This window comes from Salvelinus fontinalis, chromosome 16 (genome assembly GCF_029448725.1).
Source record: "Salvelinus fontinalis isolate EN_2023a chromosome 16, ASM2944872v1, whole genome shotgun sequence".
Taxonomy (NCBI): Eukaryota; Metazoa; Chordata; class Actinopteri; order Salmoniformes; family Salmonidae; genus Salvelinus; species Salvelinus fontinalis.
In genome coordinates, this window is record NC_074680.1 from 34446810 (window position 1) to 34464350 (window position 17541).

At 43.0% G+C, this 17541-nt stretch overlaps 1 protein-coding gene across 1 annotated transcript in view; it reads right to left on the reverse strand.

Moving 5' to 3' along the window:
* LOC129813065 (cysteine-rich motor neuron 1 protein-like) overlaps positions 1–17541 on the reverse strand; it is a 190717-nt gene that overhangs the window by 48491 nt on the left and 124685 nt on the right. The window contains exon 6 of the mRNA XM_055865219.1: positions 4153–4335. Coding sequence (XP_055721194.1) covers positions 4153–4335 — 183 coding nt within the window. The remainder of the gene's footprint in view (positions 1–4152; positions 4336–17541) is intronic.

A 17541-nucleotide genomic window follows, 5' to 3' on the forward strand; every position in this document is an offset into this window, starting at 1 on the left:
CAGCCATAATGCTTGTTCTGTGCATGATTTCCTGTGTTCTGCCATGGCCAGCAAAGTACCCGGATCTCAATCTCATTGAGCACATCTGGGACCTGTTGGATCGGAGGGTGAGGACTAGGGCCATTCCCCTCAGAAATGTCAGGGAACTTGCAGGTGCCTTGGTGGAATAGTGGGGTAACATCTCAGAGCAAGAACTGGCAAATCTGGTGTAGTCCATGAGGAGGAGATGCACTGCAGTACTTAATGCAGCTGGTGACCGCACTAGATACTGACTGCTACTTTTGATTTTGACCCCCCTTTGTTCAGGGACACATTATTTTTTAATTCTGTTAGTCACATGTCTGTGGAACTTGTTCAGTTTATGTCTCAGTTGTTGAATCTTGTTATGTTCATACAAATATTTACACATGTTAAATTTGCTGAAAATAAACGCAGTTGAGTGAGAGGACGTTTATTTTTTTGCTGAGTTCAGTTGTTTTCTTTGGAACACAACCCTGCATCCTCACCATCACATAATTACTATTGTTGTTTTACGCAATCCAAAAACGATCCATTTCAAATTGTAATCTGGGTTAGGTGCGCATAATTTGAAAGCTAAGCTAGCTAAGTTATAAAATATGGATTAAATAAATACAAATCCTCATCAATCTACACACAGTACCTCATAATGACAAAGTGAAAACGGGTTTTTATAAATTTTTGCAGATGTATTACAAATCAAAAACTGAAATACCTTATTTAAATAAGTATTCAAATCCTTTGCTGTGAGACTCGAAATTGAGCTCAGTTGCATCCTGTTGACATCGATCATCCTTGAGATGTTTCTACAAGTTGATTGGAGTCCACCTGTGGAAAATTCATTTGATTGGACATGATTTGGAAAGGCACACACCTCTCTATATAAGGTCCCACAGTTGACAGTGCATCTCAGAGAAAAAACCAAGCCATGATGTCGAAGGAATTGTCCATAGAGCTCTGAGACAGGATTGTGTCAATGCACAGATCTGGGGAAGGGTACCAAAACGTTTCTACATCATTGAATACAGTGACCTCCATCATTCTTAAATGGAAGAAGTTTGGAACCACAAAGACTCTTCCTAGAGCTCGCCGCCTGGCCAAACTGAGCAATCGGGGGAGAAGGGCCTTGGTCAGGGAGGTGACCAAGAACTCGATGGTTACTCTGACAGAGCTTTAGAGTTCTATGGAGATGGAAGGATCTTCCAGAAGGACAACCATCTCTTCAGCACTCCACCAATCAGGCCTTTATCAGGCAAGACGGAAGCCACTCTTCAGTAAAAGGCACATGATAGCCTGCTTGGAGTTTGCCAAAAGGCACCTAAAGACTCTAAGATAATGAGAAACAAGATTCTCTAGTCTGATGCAACCAAGATTGAACTCTTCCAAGCCTCACGTCTGGAGGAAACCTGGCACCATCCCTATGGTGAAGCATGGTGGTGGCAGCATCATGCTGTGGGGATGTTTTTCAGTGGCAGGGACTGGGAGACTAGTCAGGATCAAGGGAAAGATGAACGGCGCAAACTAAAGCGAGATCCATGATGAAAACCTGCTCCAGAACACTCAGGACCTCAGACTAGGGTGAAGGTTCGTCTTCCAACAGGACAACGACCCTAAGCAATCAAGACAATGCAGGAATGGCTTCGGGACAAGTCTCTGAATGTCCTTGAGTGGCACAGCCAGAGCCCGGACTTGAACCCGATCGAACATCTCTGGAGAGACCTGAAAATAGCTGTGCAGCAACGCTCCCCATCCAACCTGACAGAGCTTGAGAGGATCTGCAGAGAAGAATGGGATAAACTCCCCAAATGCAGGTGTACCAAGCTTTTAGCATCATACCCAAGAAGACTTGAATCACTAATCGCTGCCAAAGGTGCTTCAACAAAGTACCGAGTAAAGGGTCTGAATACTTATGTAAATGTGATATAAATTAGCAACATTTTCTAAAAAGCTGTTTTTGCTTTGTCATTATGGGGTATTGTGTGTGGATGAGAAAATAATCTATTTTAGAATAAGGTTGTAAAGTAATAAAATGTGGAAAACGTCAAAGGGTCTGAATCCTTTCCGAATGCACTGTATGTGGTGCTCTTAAAAGCACCAGGATTGGTAATTTGCACTTGCACTGAAGTGGGAGGGGTGGCAATATCTGAGTGTCCTTAAAAAGTACCAATTTCAGTATGTGCTAGTTGGGGATACTTAAGTCCAACCGAAAGCTGGTCTTAGCGGTAATGTGTTTGGTTATGACATGGATTTTGACAGCGGAAGCACAGCCTATCCAGCCTTGAAGCACAGGGACCATATGGACATGGAACAAGAGAGATGTTATTTTTGTGCCCGTAAACCTCGTATTTAGAAACATAAAAAACAAATGATTAAAAACCAATTAAGGCAGGGTTTTTTTTCATGCCCAATGCATTCTCCAAGTTGTCAAGACTATCGATACAGGGTTTGGCTGGTGAGGCCTTACCCTACTATAACAAAAGCTGGTTCAACAGCAATGCATCTTGTGTCTTTCTGATCTTGGCCATGCATTAGCCAAGGAACCTATCCATAAAAGGTTTCTAAATGGTCCACTCACGAGGGTTGTGCTGAAATGCTTCTGCATTATTCACAGTTCACATAGGCCTACCTGCAGTGCATACTCCATTCGGCTTGTATTCGTCCCCATTTCCAAAGAGCGCCTCATGTCCGGTTACCAAAGACGTACTCCTCCATTCAAAATGTTCAGTCCTATAACGTCATATCAACGGTAGGCCTAGGCTATATTCTTCTTATTGAAAATATGCGTCAAACATACAATATAATTTACGGGAGCCTAGTATTTTTTATTTGAGGAGAAGTGTGATGCGTAAAGGCCTATACTCATTGAAGCCAAGTACAACAATGTTGACTGTCAACACTCCAAACATATTGAACAAACACTGCATGTTTTCTAACTGTTACTACAGTTTATTAAATAGCATAGGCTACAGTATCAATCCACAATGGACTTGGACGAGAATATTCCATGCCCCCCAGCCGAATTGGAGCTGATGACAACGCAAAGACCGTCAATAACCTAGAGAATATGAAACAAATGCATGCAGTATTAAGCCATGGAACGACTGGATTGGCCAGTGAGTGGCCACGCCCTCGTCACACCTACAACTTGTTTATTCATCAAGATCCAGGCCTTTCACACGACTGCCAGCTATTGAGCTCATAATAACCGCTGTGAAAATAGCAAAAATATTTCTGACACACCCCAGACCTATAGCACTACCGGCAGGGCTTAGATTTACCATTGTGTTAGGTTTGATTTAATAAAGCCCTCTCTCTGTGTGTGTGTGTGTGTGTGTGTGTGTGTGTGTGTGTGTGTGTGTGTGTGTGTGTGTGTGTGTGTGTGTGTGTGTGTGTGTGTGTGTGTGTGTGTGTGTGTGTGTGTGTGTGTGTGTGTGTGTCTGAGCCAAAGACAGTCAGTCAAAGATAGGTTGAGTGAGAAACAGAAGGGAGAACGACTGACTCAGTGACTGTTGAAGTAATCTCATCATTCAGGCTTTAATTGCCTATATCTGGGTATTGTCACGGTGGTGTAGGCGTTAGGCATTTTCCTCAGCTCATCCCTCTCCTGATGTTTATTAATGCTTTGCACTCAGGCAGAGCAAATCTCCTCTTTACCACAGGCACTCATTTCAATGAAATGGTATGAAATGCATTGGTCTCAGCAGACTGTCATTTCTGTTGCCACATCTCTGACCTTGAGGGAACTTTAGAAACCGATGTTACATTGCTCATAGGCTTGATCACGATCTGAATACATACAATAGTGAGTCGTGCAAGGACGAGGTTTGGTTTGGTGATTCCCCTTAAAGGAACATGTTTCATTTGATTCTGTTCCTAAACAGTGACTATTATGGGATTTCTCATTTATGGTGATATGGGCCGCTATTAAAAAATCGTCTTAGTGTAAGAGTGCTGATCTAGGATCAGGTACCACATGTCCATATAATCGTATTCATTATGATCTGAAAGGCAAATCCGATCCTTTATCAGCACTCCTACTCTGTGATGACTCTTTGTGAATACAGAGGGAGTCTGTGTCATGTCATACAGGGAGGGAGGAGTCAGGAGCGATGTCATTTGGTGATGATGTCATACCTTCACAGACAGGACAGCACTCTCCTTCAGGGATGTAGTAGCGTTCACAGTGCAGGATGCCACACTGGGCGGTGAAGCACACTGATACCCCTCCCTGACAGCGGCAGAAGCGGCAGGCGTCCATTCGGAACATGTCTCCGTCATGGTACTCTGACCCGTTGAAGCTGCAAGCCGGCTTCGTCTCTAGAGAGGAGAAAGGATTTATGATGAGAGAAATTCATCAATCAATCAATCAATCAATCAAATGTATTAATAATGCCCCTATTTTACATCTACAGTTGTCACTAAGTGCTTTTACAATAATCTGCCCTGATCCCAAAGAGCAAGCAGAAGCAGAGGCCCATTGTCTGGGGAAAACTCCTTTTCTTTCAGGGTTATTTTTTACGCCCACCGACCAAGCAACAGCAAAGAACAACATTTCTTTTAAGTAAGAACAAAAGAGAAAAACAGATTATAACGATGACAAAAGTGGTCCAAAATTCCCATCAGACAGCTAGCGCGGTGTCTGTTGTAAAGACACAGCAGAGTTTCAGAAGGCTATGAAATTGGTCTCTCCTGGTCTCCATGGCAACACAAGGTGAAAAAATTCACCTTTCTTGATATAAGGCCAACAGTGGTGAGTGTGCGTCAGTGAGTACAACTCACAGATATCAATGTATGAGAGAGACAGATTGTAAACTATAGTACCTACAGATGGATGGAAACACTGCACCACTATAGGAAGACATTTGATGCAAGGCACACACATTCACACACACACAAAAAGTTATTAACAATGAATAACTTTCAACCCATTTGATCTCCAACACAACACAACTGTCCCACTGGTCACAAACTGGTTGAATGGCACACACTGGCACATACTGGTTGAATCAAGGTTGTTTCCAAGTCATTTCAATTACCTTGAACCAACGTGGAATAGACGTTGAATTGACATCTGTGCCTAGTGGGGTCTTAACTCTTATCCCTCTCAGGAGGAGTCTGTTCGCTCCAAGAGCAACTGGTAATCTGCCTGTCCTCTTCAGCTATTAAAAACCATTAAAAAAATGTCTGGTTCAAAAAAGATTAAAAAACGCACAAGCATTTAATCTAGTGCAGCTGTATCAGAGAACAGTTCATTCCCAGGAATCAATGGCACAGGAAAATTGGTCTCTACATGTTTACAATTACAGGGCCTGCCAATATGGAATGTGGGGTCTTTCATTTTCTGCTATTCGTTTTGTCAATTAGTTGTGGTTCAATGAATAACAACGTGATGGGGCGATACTGCACGCATGGTTGTCACACCAGTGAGGGCTGTGAATTCACTCAACAATTTTATAATCAGGCCCACTTCTGTTCATATGTTCTTAAATGCTGTTCTGTGTATGTGTGCGTGCCTCCCTCCTCGTATACTGCTATGGTGTGTGTAAAGCATTGGAAGGTGTGTGTGCATGTGCGTGTGTGTGTGTGTGTAGGAGGGGGTATCACAATATTTTTTTCACGGCAAAAATGTAAACACAAAGCAGTCCGAACTCTTTGGTCCTTTAAAAACCTGCAGTATGTAAAATGTTGTGTGCTAGAGCATGGAAAATAAATAAATGTGACTCTGGATGACAACATAATGATTTGCTTCCAACATTAGGGCTGTTTTAAGGGCTGTTTTAAATCCACTTCGTGTTTTGTTTGCTTGTCACGATACTAACAAGTATTACGATACTGGTATCGTCCCGGCCCGATTTACTGTCTATTATGATGGCATCAGTGTGTAGGTGCCATACAAGGACATCACTATACAATGCATGTATTTCGGGAGCAGTGTTTCAAGGTCCTCTTTGTGATTCATACAAACACAAATAATATTTGTGTTTTCTTTCAAATACATTGAGCATGTGATTGGGCCTGCCTGGAGTGCAGGTAATGGAGATGGGTAGAGTTGGCACTTTTGGGAAACTCAATCAAGAACTGGTCCAAGTACTTGGAAGAAAAGCTGGGGTCTCCAGAACTGCAGACTGTAGTGGATCAGAGCTGCCTGGGAGAGTGGTAAGAGAGTTGTGGGGCAGTCCTACTTAATTAGGAGGAACATGGCAGATGGTAATTCTGGCATCGCACACTTCCTTCCCAGATGTTCACTGAGTGCCTCCGTCTTGGGTATGATTGCCTTTATAAATGAAACAGTTACCCACTGGCACATGAAAACCACAGGCCAGCAACTCTAATGGCTACTACAGCAAAACACTGTACTGTGGTTAGGGGGTACCAATGATGCAGGACAGACTGATGTTGTATCTGTTTCTGATGCATGGGAAACAACACATCCATACTATAGGCTTGTGATTGGACAGGGCCAGAGAGGTCCTCTGGGACGATTGCTTCTCACTATACAGGTAACTGCCAAAATAAAGGAAACACTTGAGTAAATTAAGGATACACAGTATATACTGTAGAAAGCAGGTGCTTCCACACAGCTGTGGAATTAACATCCCATAATGCTTAGGGGTCATGTATAAAAATGCTGAGCAGGCCCCATTGCCCATTACTTTGGCTACTTCAGTACGTCTCAATCACCGGTCTCAACCCAATTGAACCTTTATGGGAGATTCTGGAGTGGCGCTTGAGACAGCGTTTTCCACCACCATCAACAAAACACCAAATTATGGAATTTCCTGTGGAGGAATGGTGTCGCATCCCTCCAATAGAGTTCCAGACACTTGTAGAACCTATGCCAAGGTGCATTAAAGCTGTTCTGGCGGCTCGTGGTGGCCCAATGCCCTATAAGACACTATGTTGGTGTTTCCATTATTTTGGCAGTTACCTGTACATCATGATGCATTTGAAGCACATGGTTATTCTCCACCTGAATATTCTCCACATGGTTATTCTCCACATGGTTATTCTCCACCTGGATATTCTCCACATTGTTATTCTCCACCTGGATGTTCTCCACATGGTTATTATCCACCTGGATATTCTCCACATTGTTATTCCATGACAATGAATGAGTCTTGGAGACTGACTGATTGTGTAAGCAGTTTGCTTGGGCAGAAACCAAGCTGAAGATCTTTCTCTTCACAGATAAACAGGATGAGATTTGCAGACAATAATTTAGCAAATTTTGAATTTTGATTGTTGCTGAGTGTTTTGTGACCTACCTCTCTCAATAGACATATCATCTGGCATTTTTACTGCAATCTATGACTAGGATAGTCATAATACCAGTATGTTTCTTCATTGTTTGGTGAGAAAAGTCTTCCAACATGGAATGAATTACCAGATTTTGTAGCCATTTGGGCTTTTAGATTTTTGGTTGAACTGAACCCCGTTTGGCAATATCAATCCTAAAATGCCATTCTGGAGTTTGTCTCCAGGTGATTTCCTTTTTATGAGCCTTCACAGAAAAATACTTCTTAAGGGGATGACTGCATCCAAAAGCATTTTCATATTTCATAACACACGTCGCCCACCTGGCCTGATGGAAATTGATGTCATCGCTTCTAGTGGCTCTAGTGTGTGTGCATACGTGTTTTTGTCTCATGCTGGAAGGGTACAGAGCCCTGACAGGGAACACTTGACAGAAATGTGTTGTTTTTTAATCAGACAGACATGGTTGAATATCTTAAGCATATATCTAGATCCAGCAAGCTACAGCCATAGAAATATTCAGCTATGTACAGTACATTATCCATACCAGATAACTTCACCTCGCCTAATAGTATTGCTGCTATAGTTCTGTTGGTCCACAATACACCTCCATATAACCAAGCCTTAACCAACCTTTCAAATAGTAAACACTAATGCAGGATCGGGATCAGACCTTTGAAGCTTGAATCACTCAAAACTCACCCAGAAAACAACTTATGATATTACAGTTTGGCAGGCAGCATATTACAAACAGCCAGGGCTATGAAACATCGATACTTACTTCAATGGCTAAAGTGTTTATTTCTAAAAACACTCTTATTGCCAATGTGTTCCCCTTGGGCATGCTCAATGAATGTACTGCTCTCATGTAGAGAGAAGACACTCTTATTGGTAACTTTTAACAAGGCTTTAGATCTCATTACCTGGAGGACTATTTCGTTTCACCATGGTGATGGATGAGTCCACTGTCTCAGATATAATCCTATAAAGAAGCCTATAAAGCAAAGGCAGGGATCCAACATGGCTTGGCAACATGTGTGTTTCAATATGTGTGTGTGTTTTGATGTGTGTGTGTGTGTGTGCGTGCGTGCGTGCATGTGTGCGCATGTGCTTTCAATGGATGTATCTGTGTGTCTTGATTCAATAGAGAAAAACACCTTTCTAAGCACCTTCATAATCTACTTCTGATAGAGCAGTAGTAGAGTTTCATCTTTTGGCAGTAGATAAACAATGGTGTGCCTGCCAAGCCAGAGAGCCAAAGAGCATAAGGACATCAATTAATCAAAAACAACAGATGTGCATGGTGTGGCACTGCGTGATAGAGGAATCCTATAAATATTTGATAACCCACCAACAACCTGCATACAGATTCACCATTGGCTGTGAAACGCTTTGGAGGGAACAACATTTAAAAAAAGAAATTGTAATAGCTACTGTACCTGTTGTGATTTGCATTCTGTGAATATAGTTTGAAAGGTATTGCCAAAACAAACCAGAACTTATTATGATGTTATGCCTTTCATGCAACAAAAAAAAGTAAACTCTTCAGATTGTGAAATAGCTGAACTGTGTATCAGGGACACAATTGAATGTGCACTGAGTGTATAAAACATTTTGAATACCTGCTCTTTCCATGACATAAACTGACTAGCTGGATCTAGGTGAAAGCTATGATCCCTTATTGATGTCAATTGTTAAATCAACTTCAATCAGCGTAGATGAAGGGGGGAGGAGAAGTTTAAAGAAGGATTTTTAAGCCTTGAGACAATTGAGACATGGATTGTGTGTGTGCCATTTAGAGGGTGAATGGGCAAGACAAAATATTGAAGTGCTTTTGAACGGGGTATGGTATTTGGAGCAAAGCGCACCGGTGTCAAAAACTGCAAAGCTGCTGGATTTTTCACGCTTCACAGTTTCCTGTGTGTATCAACAATGGTTCACTACCCAAAGGGCTGCGGGAAGCATTGGAGTCAATATGGGCCAAGATCCCTGTGGAAAGCTTTCGACACCTTGTAGAGTCCATGCCCCGACAAATTGAGGCTGTTCCGAGGGCAAAGGGGGGTGCAAATCATTATTAGGAAGGTGTTCCTAATGTTTTCTACACTCAGTGTTCCATGTCCATGTTCCATGTCACATAGTACACATTTACACCTTCATTCACCTTCTTTACCCTAAACTCTGTTTCCTTGCTCTTGTAGTGGTTTGTGCTGCAAACATTGTCTCACTTAGCATTCCCATTATGTCTACAAATCACACTTCCAAAAGCAACACCTGGATGTCAATCAAAATATTGACAGGCACGCGTTGCCATGGCTACAATAATCAAACAACACGCAGCTCTGTTCCACAGCCTCACTTTCACTTTCACCAACACACACACACATGCAGCGCTTCGCTATGCTTTGTCATCTGGATTACTGTTCTCTGTCTTCATATCCATCAGTCACTCAGTCTAATAGGCGATAAAGTCAGTCAGAGTTCAAAGAAATACTTAGGCTACACATTTCCTCATGCTGTTAAGAAAAGAGCATCGCTCGAACCACTTAGTAAACCAACTCTTACTCGTACACTGTGTGAGCGTCTTTGACTGCTAACTCACAAGCTAAGACTAAGGATAAGGCCTACAGTGCTGCATGCATGAACAACTACAAACTTCACACCTATATAATTTAACTCCAAATACATAGCATACAGAAAGCCTGTATTCAGTGAACCAATTTTGTTTCAACTGCAGTTCTTTTCTCATAGCACACAGATAGCCTGTATTCAGTGAACCAATTTGCTTCAACTGCAGTTCTTTTCTCATAGCACACAGAAAGCCTGTATTCAGTGAACCAATTTTGTTTCAACTGCAGTTCTTTTCTCATAGCATACAGATAGCCTGTATTCAGTGAAACAAAATTGATTCAACTGCAGTCGAAACAAAATTTTTCATTGAATACAGGCTTTCTGTATGCTATGAGTTTGGAGTTAAATTATATAAGTGTGAAGGACAGCATGAGAGTGTGTGATGAGAGAGAATAAGGAGGGAGCTACTAGTCCTAACACACACACACATAAACTCAGCAAAAAAACTAACGACTGCAGATGTGGCTAGGGCAATAAATTGCAACGTCCGTACTGTGAGACGCCTAAGACAGCGCTACAGGGAGACAGGACGGACAGCTGATCATCCTCACAGTGGCAGACCACGTGTAACAACACCTGCACAGGATCAGTACATCTGAACATCACACCTGCGGGACAGGTACAGGACGACAACAACTGCCCGAGTTACATCAGGATTGCACAATCCCTCTATCAGTGCTCAGACTGTCCACAATAGGCTGAGAGAGGCTAAACTGAGGGCTTGTAGGCCTGTTGTAAGGCAGGTCCTCACCAGACATCACCGGCAACAACGTCGCTGGACCAGACAGGACTGGCAAAAAGGGCTCTTCACTGACGAGTCGCGGGTTTGTCTCACCAGGGGTGATAGTTGGATTTGCGTTTATCGTCCAAGGAATGAGCTTTACACCGAGGCCTGTACTTTGGAGCGGGATCAATTTGGAGGTGGAGGGTCCGTCATGGTCTGGGGAGGTGTGTCACAGCATCATCGGACTGAGCTTGTTGTCAATGCAGGCAATCTCAACACTGTGCGTTACAGGGAAGACATCCTCCTCCCTCATGTGGTACCCTTCCTGCAGACTCATCCTGACAGCATGACAATGCCACCAGCCATAATGCTCGTTCTGTGCCTGATTTCCTGCAAGACAGGAATGTCAGTGTTCTGCCATGGCCAGCGAAGAGCCCAGATCTCAATCCCATTGAGCACGTCTGGGACCTGTTGGATCGGACGGCCATTCCCCCCAGAAATGTCAGGGAACTTGCAGGTGCCTTGGTGGAAGAGTGGGGTAACATCTCACAGCAAGAACTGGCAAATCTGGTACAGTCCATGAGGAGATGCACTGCAGTACTTAATGCAGCTGGTGACCGCACCAGATACTGACTGTTACTTTTGATTTTGACCCCCCCTTTGTTCAGGGACAGATTATTCCATTTCTGTTGGTCACATGTCTGTGGAACTTGTTCAGTTTATGTCTCAGTTGTTGAATCTTATGTTCATAAAAATATTTACACATGTTAAGTTTGCTGAAAATAAACGCAGTTGACAGTGAGAGAACGTTTATTTTTTTGCTGAGTTTATATGAGAGGAGTGGAGGATTTACATAATGTAATGTGCCATGTAATCTGCTTTAATGGTATATCTCATACCAGGCCCACTGTGACTAGTATAGCTACATATTAGAACTGAGACAAACATATTGATTATATTATATTATATTACAAGCTGATTTTAGTGGTCTTTTAAGGTTCAAATGAAAAGGTTTCGAATGCCAACGGCCTTCATTTGATATCTACAAATGAAAATGCTACTAATAGCAGTCCAATCCTACGGTAACTGTGGTCATAGAAATATATATACAGAATAATATATATTTAATAATATACCCCTGCTACAGTATGTGTGTACTTTCCCATGGTAAAAAACAACAATCAGTTACATTGAGGTTAGATAAACACACAGTGGGTCCTGTAGTTTGTTTGCAGCAGACAATGTTCTACAGGATTATTATCACCATCATGTTTATAGAAAACAGAAAAGCAGAGGCCTCTGTCTGTTCCTCTGTACTAAACCTCCCATGTAATGGCTATCTCTTAGTTATCAGGAACCTGTGAGAACCATGTACTCCTGGTGTACTCCTCTCCTACCAATCTGTCTCCCTGTATATCTATCTCGATGCCTGCCTGCCTGCTATTATCTGTTCTTCTCTAATTCTCTTTGGCTTTCCCCACGCCTGCAACCACCCCTACTCCCCCTCTCTCCCATATGTCTGGACCAGACCCTTCCGCCCTCTCTCCCAGCCAGCTAGCCAGATCTATTCATTCCCCCATGCCACCGCACCCTCATGTTTTGTCTGTGTTGCTGAGACAGAGACTAAATAATGTCATAACATGCAGCACTCGACAGGTGTGCCTCCCTTTCTCCCTCAGACAGGCAGACAAGCCTCAACTCTGTGGATGAACAGAATAACACACCAGCCTGGCAGGCAACAGCACCTGCAAATCAAGGCTGCATCACACATACAGCCTCAGAGTTTAGAGTAATGTGAATTTATTGAGTGAGATAGCTAGTGCTTACTGCTTACAGCAATGGAATGAAACATAAAAAATATCTGGTCCCACAATGGCTCCCAGGCCCGGTCAAATGTTATTCTAATCTCCTCCACATACTTTACAGATTAAGTTGTTGCGCGTAGTCAGTCACTGTGTTTGAATGCCTATATTTGCATAACACGTAGAACGCATGTCCAATACGGGCGGCAGGTAGCCTAATGGTTAGGTCGTTGGACTAGTAACTGATAAATTGCAAGATCAAATCCCTGAGCTGACAAGGAAAAAATCTGTCATTCTGTCCTTGAACAAGGCAGTTTACCCACTGTTCCTAGGCTGTCATTGACAATAAGAATTTATTTTGAACTGACTTACCTAGTTAAAAAAAGGTAAAAATAAATACTTTGCTTCACTTTATGTGGTACTCCAGCCTAAGCTAGTATGGATATTTCTTTCCAGAAATGTCGAAACTGATGACCTTTAGTCAACTTCCTGTTTCTAAAGCCAATAACAGCACAAGGTTCTCCTTTGACTGTCTAGCCCAGAAATATATTGTTTACTCTAACCTCCGTCTGCGAACTGACTTAACATGAAATCAAATCCAAAAATCGAATCAAATTGTATTTGTCACATGCGCCGAATACAACGAGTGTGGACTTTACCGTAAAATGCTTAATTTGACACATTTAATAAAATTACAAATAGTAACACAAGAGGTATACAAAATAATTGAGTTACTGTATATACAGGGAGTAGCAATACCAGATCAATGAGGTATTTGAGGTACAATTCCAGTCCAAAATTTGCACACACCTACTCCTTCGAGGGTTTTTCTTTATTTTTACTATTTTCTGCATTGTAGAATAATAGTGAAGACATCAAAACTATGAAATAACACATATGGAATCATGTAGTAACCAAAAAAGTGTTAAACAAATCCAAATATATTTGAGATTCTTTAAAGTAGCCACGTTTTGCCTTGATGACGGCTTTGCACACTCTTGGCATTCTCTCAACCAGCTTCATGAGGTAGTCACCTGGAATGCATTTCAATTAACAGGTGTCCCTTGTTAAAAGTTAATTTGTGAAATTTATTTCCTTCTTAATGCATTTGAGCCAATCAGTGTTGTTACAAGATAAGGGTGGTATACAGATGATAGCACTATTTGGTAAAAGACCAAGTCTATTGTATGGCAAGAACAGCTCAAATAAGCAAAGAGGAATGACAGTTTCTAATTACTTTAAGACGTGAAGGTCAGTCAATACGGAACATTCCAAGGACTTTGAAAGTTTCTTCAAGTGCAGTCGCAAAAACCATCAAGCACTATGATGAAACTGGCTCTCATGAGTACCGCCACAGGAAAGGATGACCCAGAGTTACCTCCGCTGCAGAGGATAAGTTTATTAGAGTTAACTGCACCTGAAATTTGAAGTAACAGACACATCTCAACATTAACTGTTCAGAGGAGACTGCGGGAATCAGGCCTTCATGGTCGAATTGCTGCAAAGAAACCACTACTAATAGACACCAATAAGAATTAGACACTTGCTTGGGCCAAGAAACATGAGTAATGGACATTAGACATGTGGAAATCTGTCCTTTGGTCTAATGAGCCCAAATATGAGATTTTTGGTTCCAACCGCCGCGTCTTGATGATCTCTGCATGTGTATTTCCCACCGTGAAGCATGGAGGAGGTGTAATGGTATGGGGTGCATTGCTGGTGACACTGTCTATGATTTATTTAGAGTTCAAGGCACACTTTTAACCAGCATGGCTACCACAACACTCTGAAGCGATACGCCATCCCATCGGGTTTGCACTTTGTGTAACTATCATTTGTTTTTCAACAGGACAATTACCCCAAAACACACCTCCAGGCTGTGTAAGGGCTACTTGACCAAGGAAAGTGATGGAGTGCTGCAGCAGATGACCTGGCCTATACAATCACATGACCTCAATCCAATTGAGATAGTTTGGGATGAGTTGCAACGCAGAGTGAAGGAAAAGCAGCCAACAAGTGCTCAGCATACTTCTTCAAGACTGTTGGAAAAGCATTCCTCATTAAGCTGATTGAGAGAATACCAAGACTGTTGGAAAAGCATTCCTCATTAAGCTGATTGAGAGAATACCAAGAGTGTGCAAAGCTGTCATCAAGGCAGGTGACTACTTTGAAGAATCTCAAATATAAAATATATTTAAATTTGTTTAACACTTTTTTGGTTACTACATGATTCCATATGTGTTATTTCATGTGTTCCATATGTGTTATTTCAATGAAGAAAATAGTCAAAATAAAGAAAAATCCTTGAATGAGTAGGTGTGTCCAAACTTTTAACTGGTACTGTAGATATTTACATGAAGGCAGGGTAAACTGATTAGGCATCAGGATATATAATAACAAGAGAACAGAGTAGCAGCAGCATATGATGACTGTAAAAGTGTGTGTGTTCGTGTATGTGCGTGTGTATTTATGTTGTCAAATAAAATAAAATCACATTTATTGGTCACATACACATGGTTAGCTGATGTTATTGCGAGTGTAGCCGAATACTTGTGCTTCTAGCTCTGACAGTGCAGCAATATCAACAAGTAATCTAACAATTCCACAACAACTACCTAATACACAGAAATCTAAGTAAAGGGATGGAATAAGAATATGTACATATAAATATATGGACGAGCAATGACCGAGCGGCATAGACAAGATGCAATAGATGGTATAAAATACAGTATATACATATGGGATGAGTAAAGCAAGATATGTAAACGTCATTATTAAAGTGGCATTAATAAAGTGACTAGTGATCCATTTAGTAAAGTGGCCAATGATTTCAAATCTGTATGTAGGCAGCAGCCTCTCTGTGTTAGTGATGGCTTTTTAACAGTCTGATGGCCTTGAGATTGAAAAATAGCTTCTGTCTCTTGGTCCCAGCTTTGAAGAACCTGTACTGACCTCGCCTTCTGGATGGTAGCGGGATGAACAGGCAGTGGCTCGGGTGGTTGTTGTCCTTGATGATCTTTTTGGCCTTCCTGTGACATCGGGTGGTGTAGGTGTCATGAAGGGCAGGTAGTTTTCCCCCGGTGATGCGTTGTGCAGACCCCACCACCCTCTGGAGAGCCCTGCGGTTTTGGGCGGTGCAGTTGCCATACCAGGCTGATACAGCCCGACTGGATGCTCTCAATTGTGCATCTGTTGACAAGCCAAATTTGGTGACAAGCCAAATTTCTTTAGCCTCGCTGTTATGCCTTCTTCACCACACTGTCTGTGTGGGTGAACCATTTCAGTTTGTCCGTTATGTGTACGCCGAGGAACTTTCCACCTCCTCCTTATAGGCTGTCTCGTCGTTGGTGATCAAGACCACTCTGTTGTGTCGTCTGCTAACTTGATGATTGAGTTGGAGGCGTGCATGGCCACGCAGTCATGGGTGAACAGGGAGTACAGGAGGGGGCTGAGCACACAACCTTGTGGGGCCCCAGTGTTGAGGATCAGCGAAGTGGAGATGTTGTTTCCTACCTTCACCACCTGGGGACGGCCCCTCAGGAAGTCCAGGACCCAATTGCACAGGTTGTGTCGGTATGCGTGTGTGTGTGTTGTGTGTGTGCTTATGTAGTGTATGTGAATGTGTGTGAGTGTGTATATATAGTCTTGTGAGTTAATTAACTATTTAGCAGTCTTATGGCTTGGGGGGTAGAAGCTGTCTCAGAGCCTGTTGGTCCAAAAGCTGATGTTTCGGTATCGTTTGGTAGCAGAGCCAACACTTCATGGCTAGGGTGGCTGGAGTCTTTCACAATTTTTCTGGCCTTCCTCTGACAACCTCTGATATAGAGGTCCTGGATGGCAGGAAGCTCGGCCCCAGTGATGTACTGGAATGTCTGCACCACCCTCTGTTGCGCTTTGAGGTCAAGGGCGTTGCATTTGCCATACCAAGCAGTGATAAAGCCAGTCAAGTCGTTCTCGATGGTGCAGCTGTATAACTTTTTGAGGATCTGAGGGCCCATGACAAATCTTTTCAGCCTCCTGAGGGGGAAGAAGCACTGTTCTGCCCTCTTCACGACTGTGCGGGTGTGTGTGGACCATGTTAAGTCCTTAGTGACGTGGACGCCAAGGACCTTGAATCTTTTGACCTGCTCCACTGCAGCCTAATCAATGTGGATGGGGGCGTGCTCTCTCGTCTTTCTCCTGTAATCCACGATCAGCTTCTTGGTCTTACTGACGTTGAGGGAGAGGTTGTTGTCCTGGCACCGCACTGCTAAGTCAGTCCCAGGGACCTAAGGGAGAACAGGAGCCCCCCCCCCCGAGGGGCCACCATGTTGAGGATCAGCTAGCTGAGGTGTTATTGCCTACCCTCTCCACCTGGGGCCGGCCCGTCAGGAAGTCCAGGATCCATTTTACAGGGGGAGGTATTCTGTCCCAGGATCCACCAGCTTGGTGATGAGCTTGGAGGGCACTATGGTGTTGAACGCTGAGCAGTAGTCTATGGGCACCATTCTCACATAAACTCAGGGTTTTCCAATGGAAGACTCTTAGTAAACCCATCAGAGAGCTGATCCAAAACCAACTCACAACAGTTGTGTTCAAGTAATGTGGTGTCTGGAGGAAGAATCAGAGTAGCTGGATTACATGGTGTGCCACGTTGAATGATGATGTTAGGAGCCTCCAACACAGTTGACCATTTGTTCCAATGAACAGCTGTGACCTGTGCAGCTCGATTCATTGTCAAAAGAGTATGAACAGCATGTGGCCACTTGATGGTAAGATGTTGGTCGAGAACAAGCGATGCCACCATCGACACAGCGACGTAAGTAGCCTGCACAGCTCTGAGACAGGGACCCCATCCCAATGCCATATCATCCAACTTCTTCTAATAGTAGCCTACAGGTTTCTGACAATCACCATGGTCTTGTGTCAGCACTGAGATCTTGTAGCCATCTTTTTCAGCCACAAAGAGGGTGACCGGTTGGCCTGAGTCCGGAATGCCCAAAGCTGGTACTGATTACAAAGCTAGTTTGAGCTTGCCAAAAACCTCTTTCTGCTCTTCCGTGAAGGCTACAGTCGTTTGAATCAGGGTCTCCCTTGAGGAGGTCATTAAGGAGTTGTGCAATTTCGGCGAAGGAG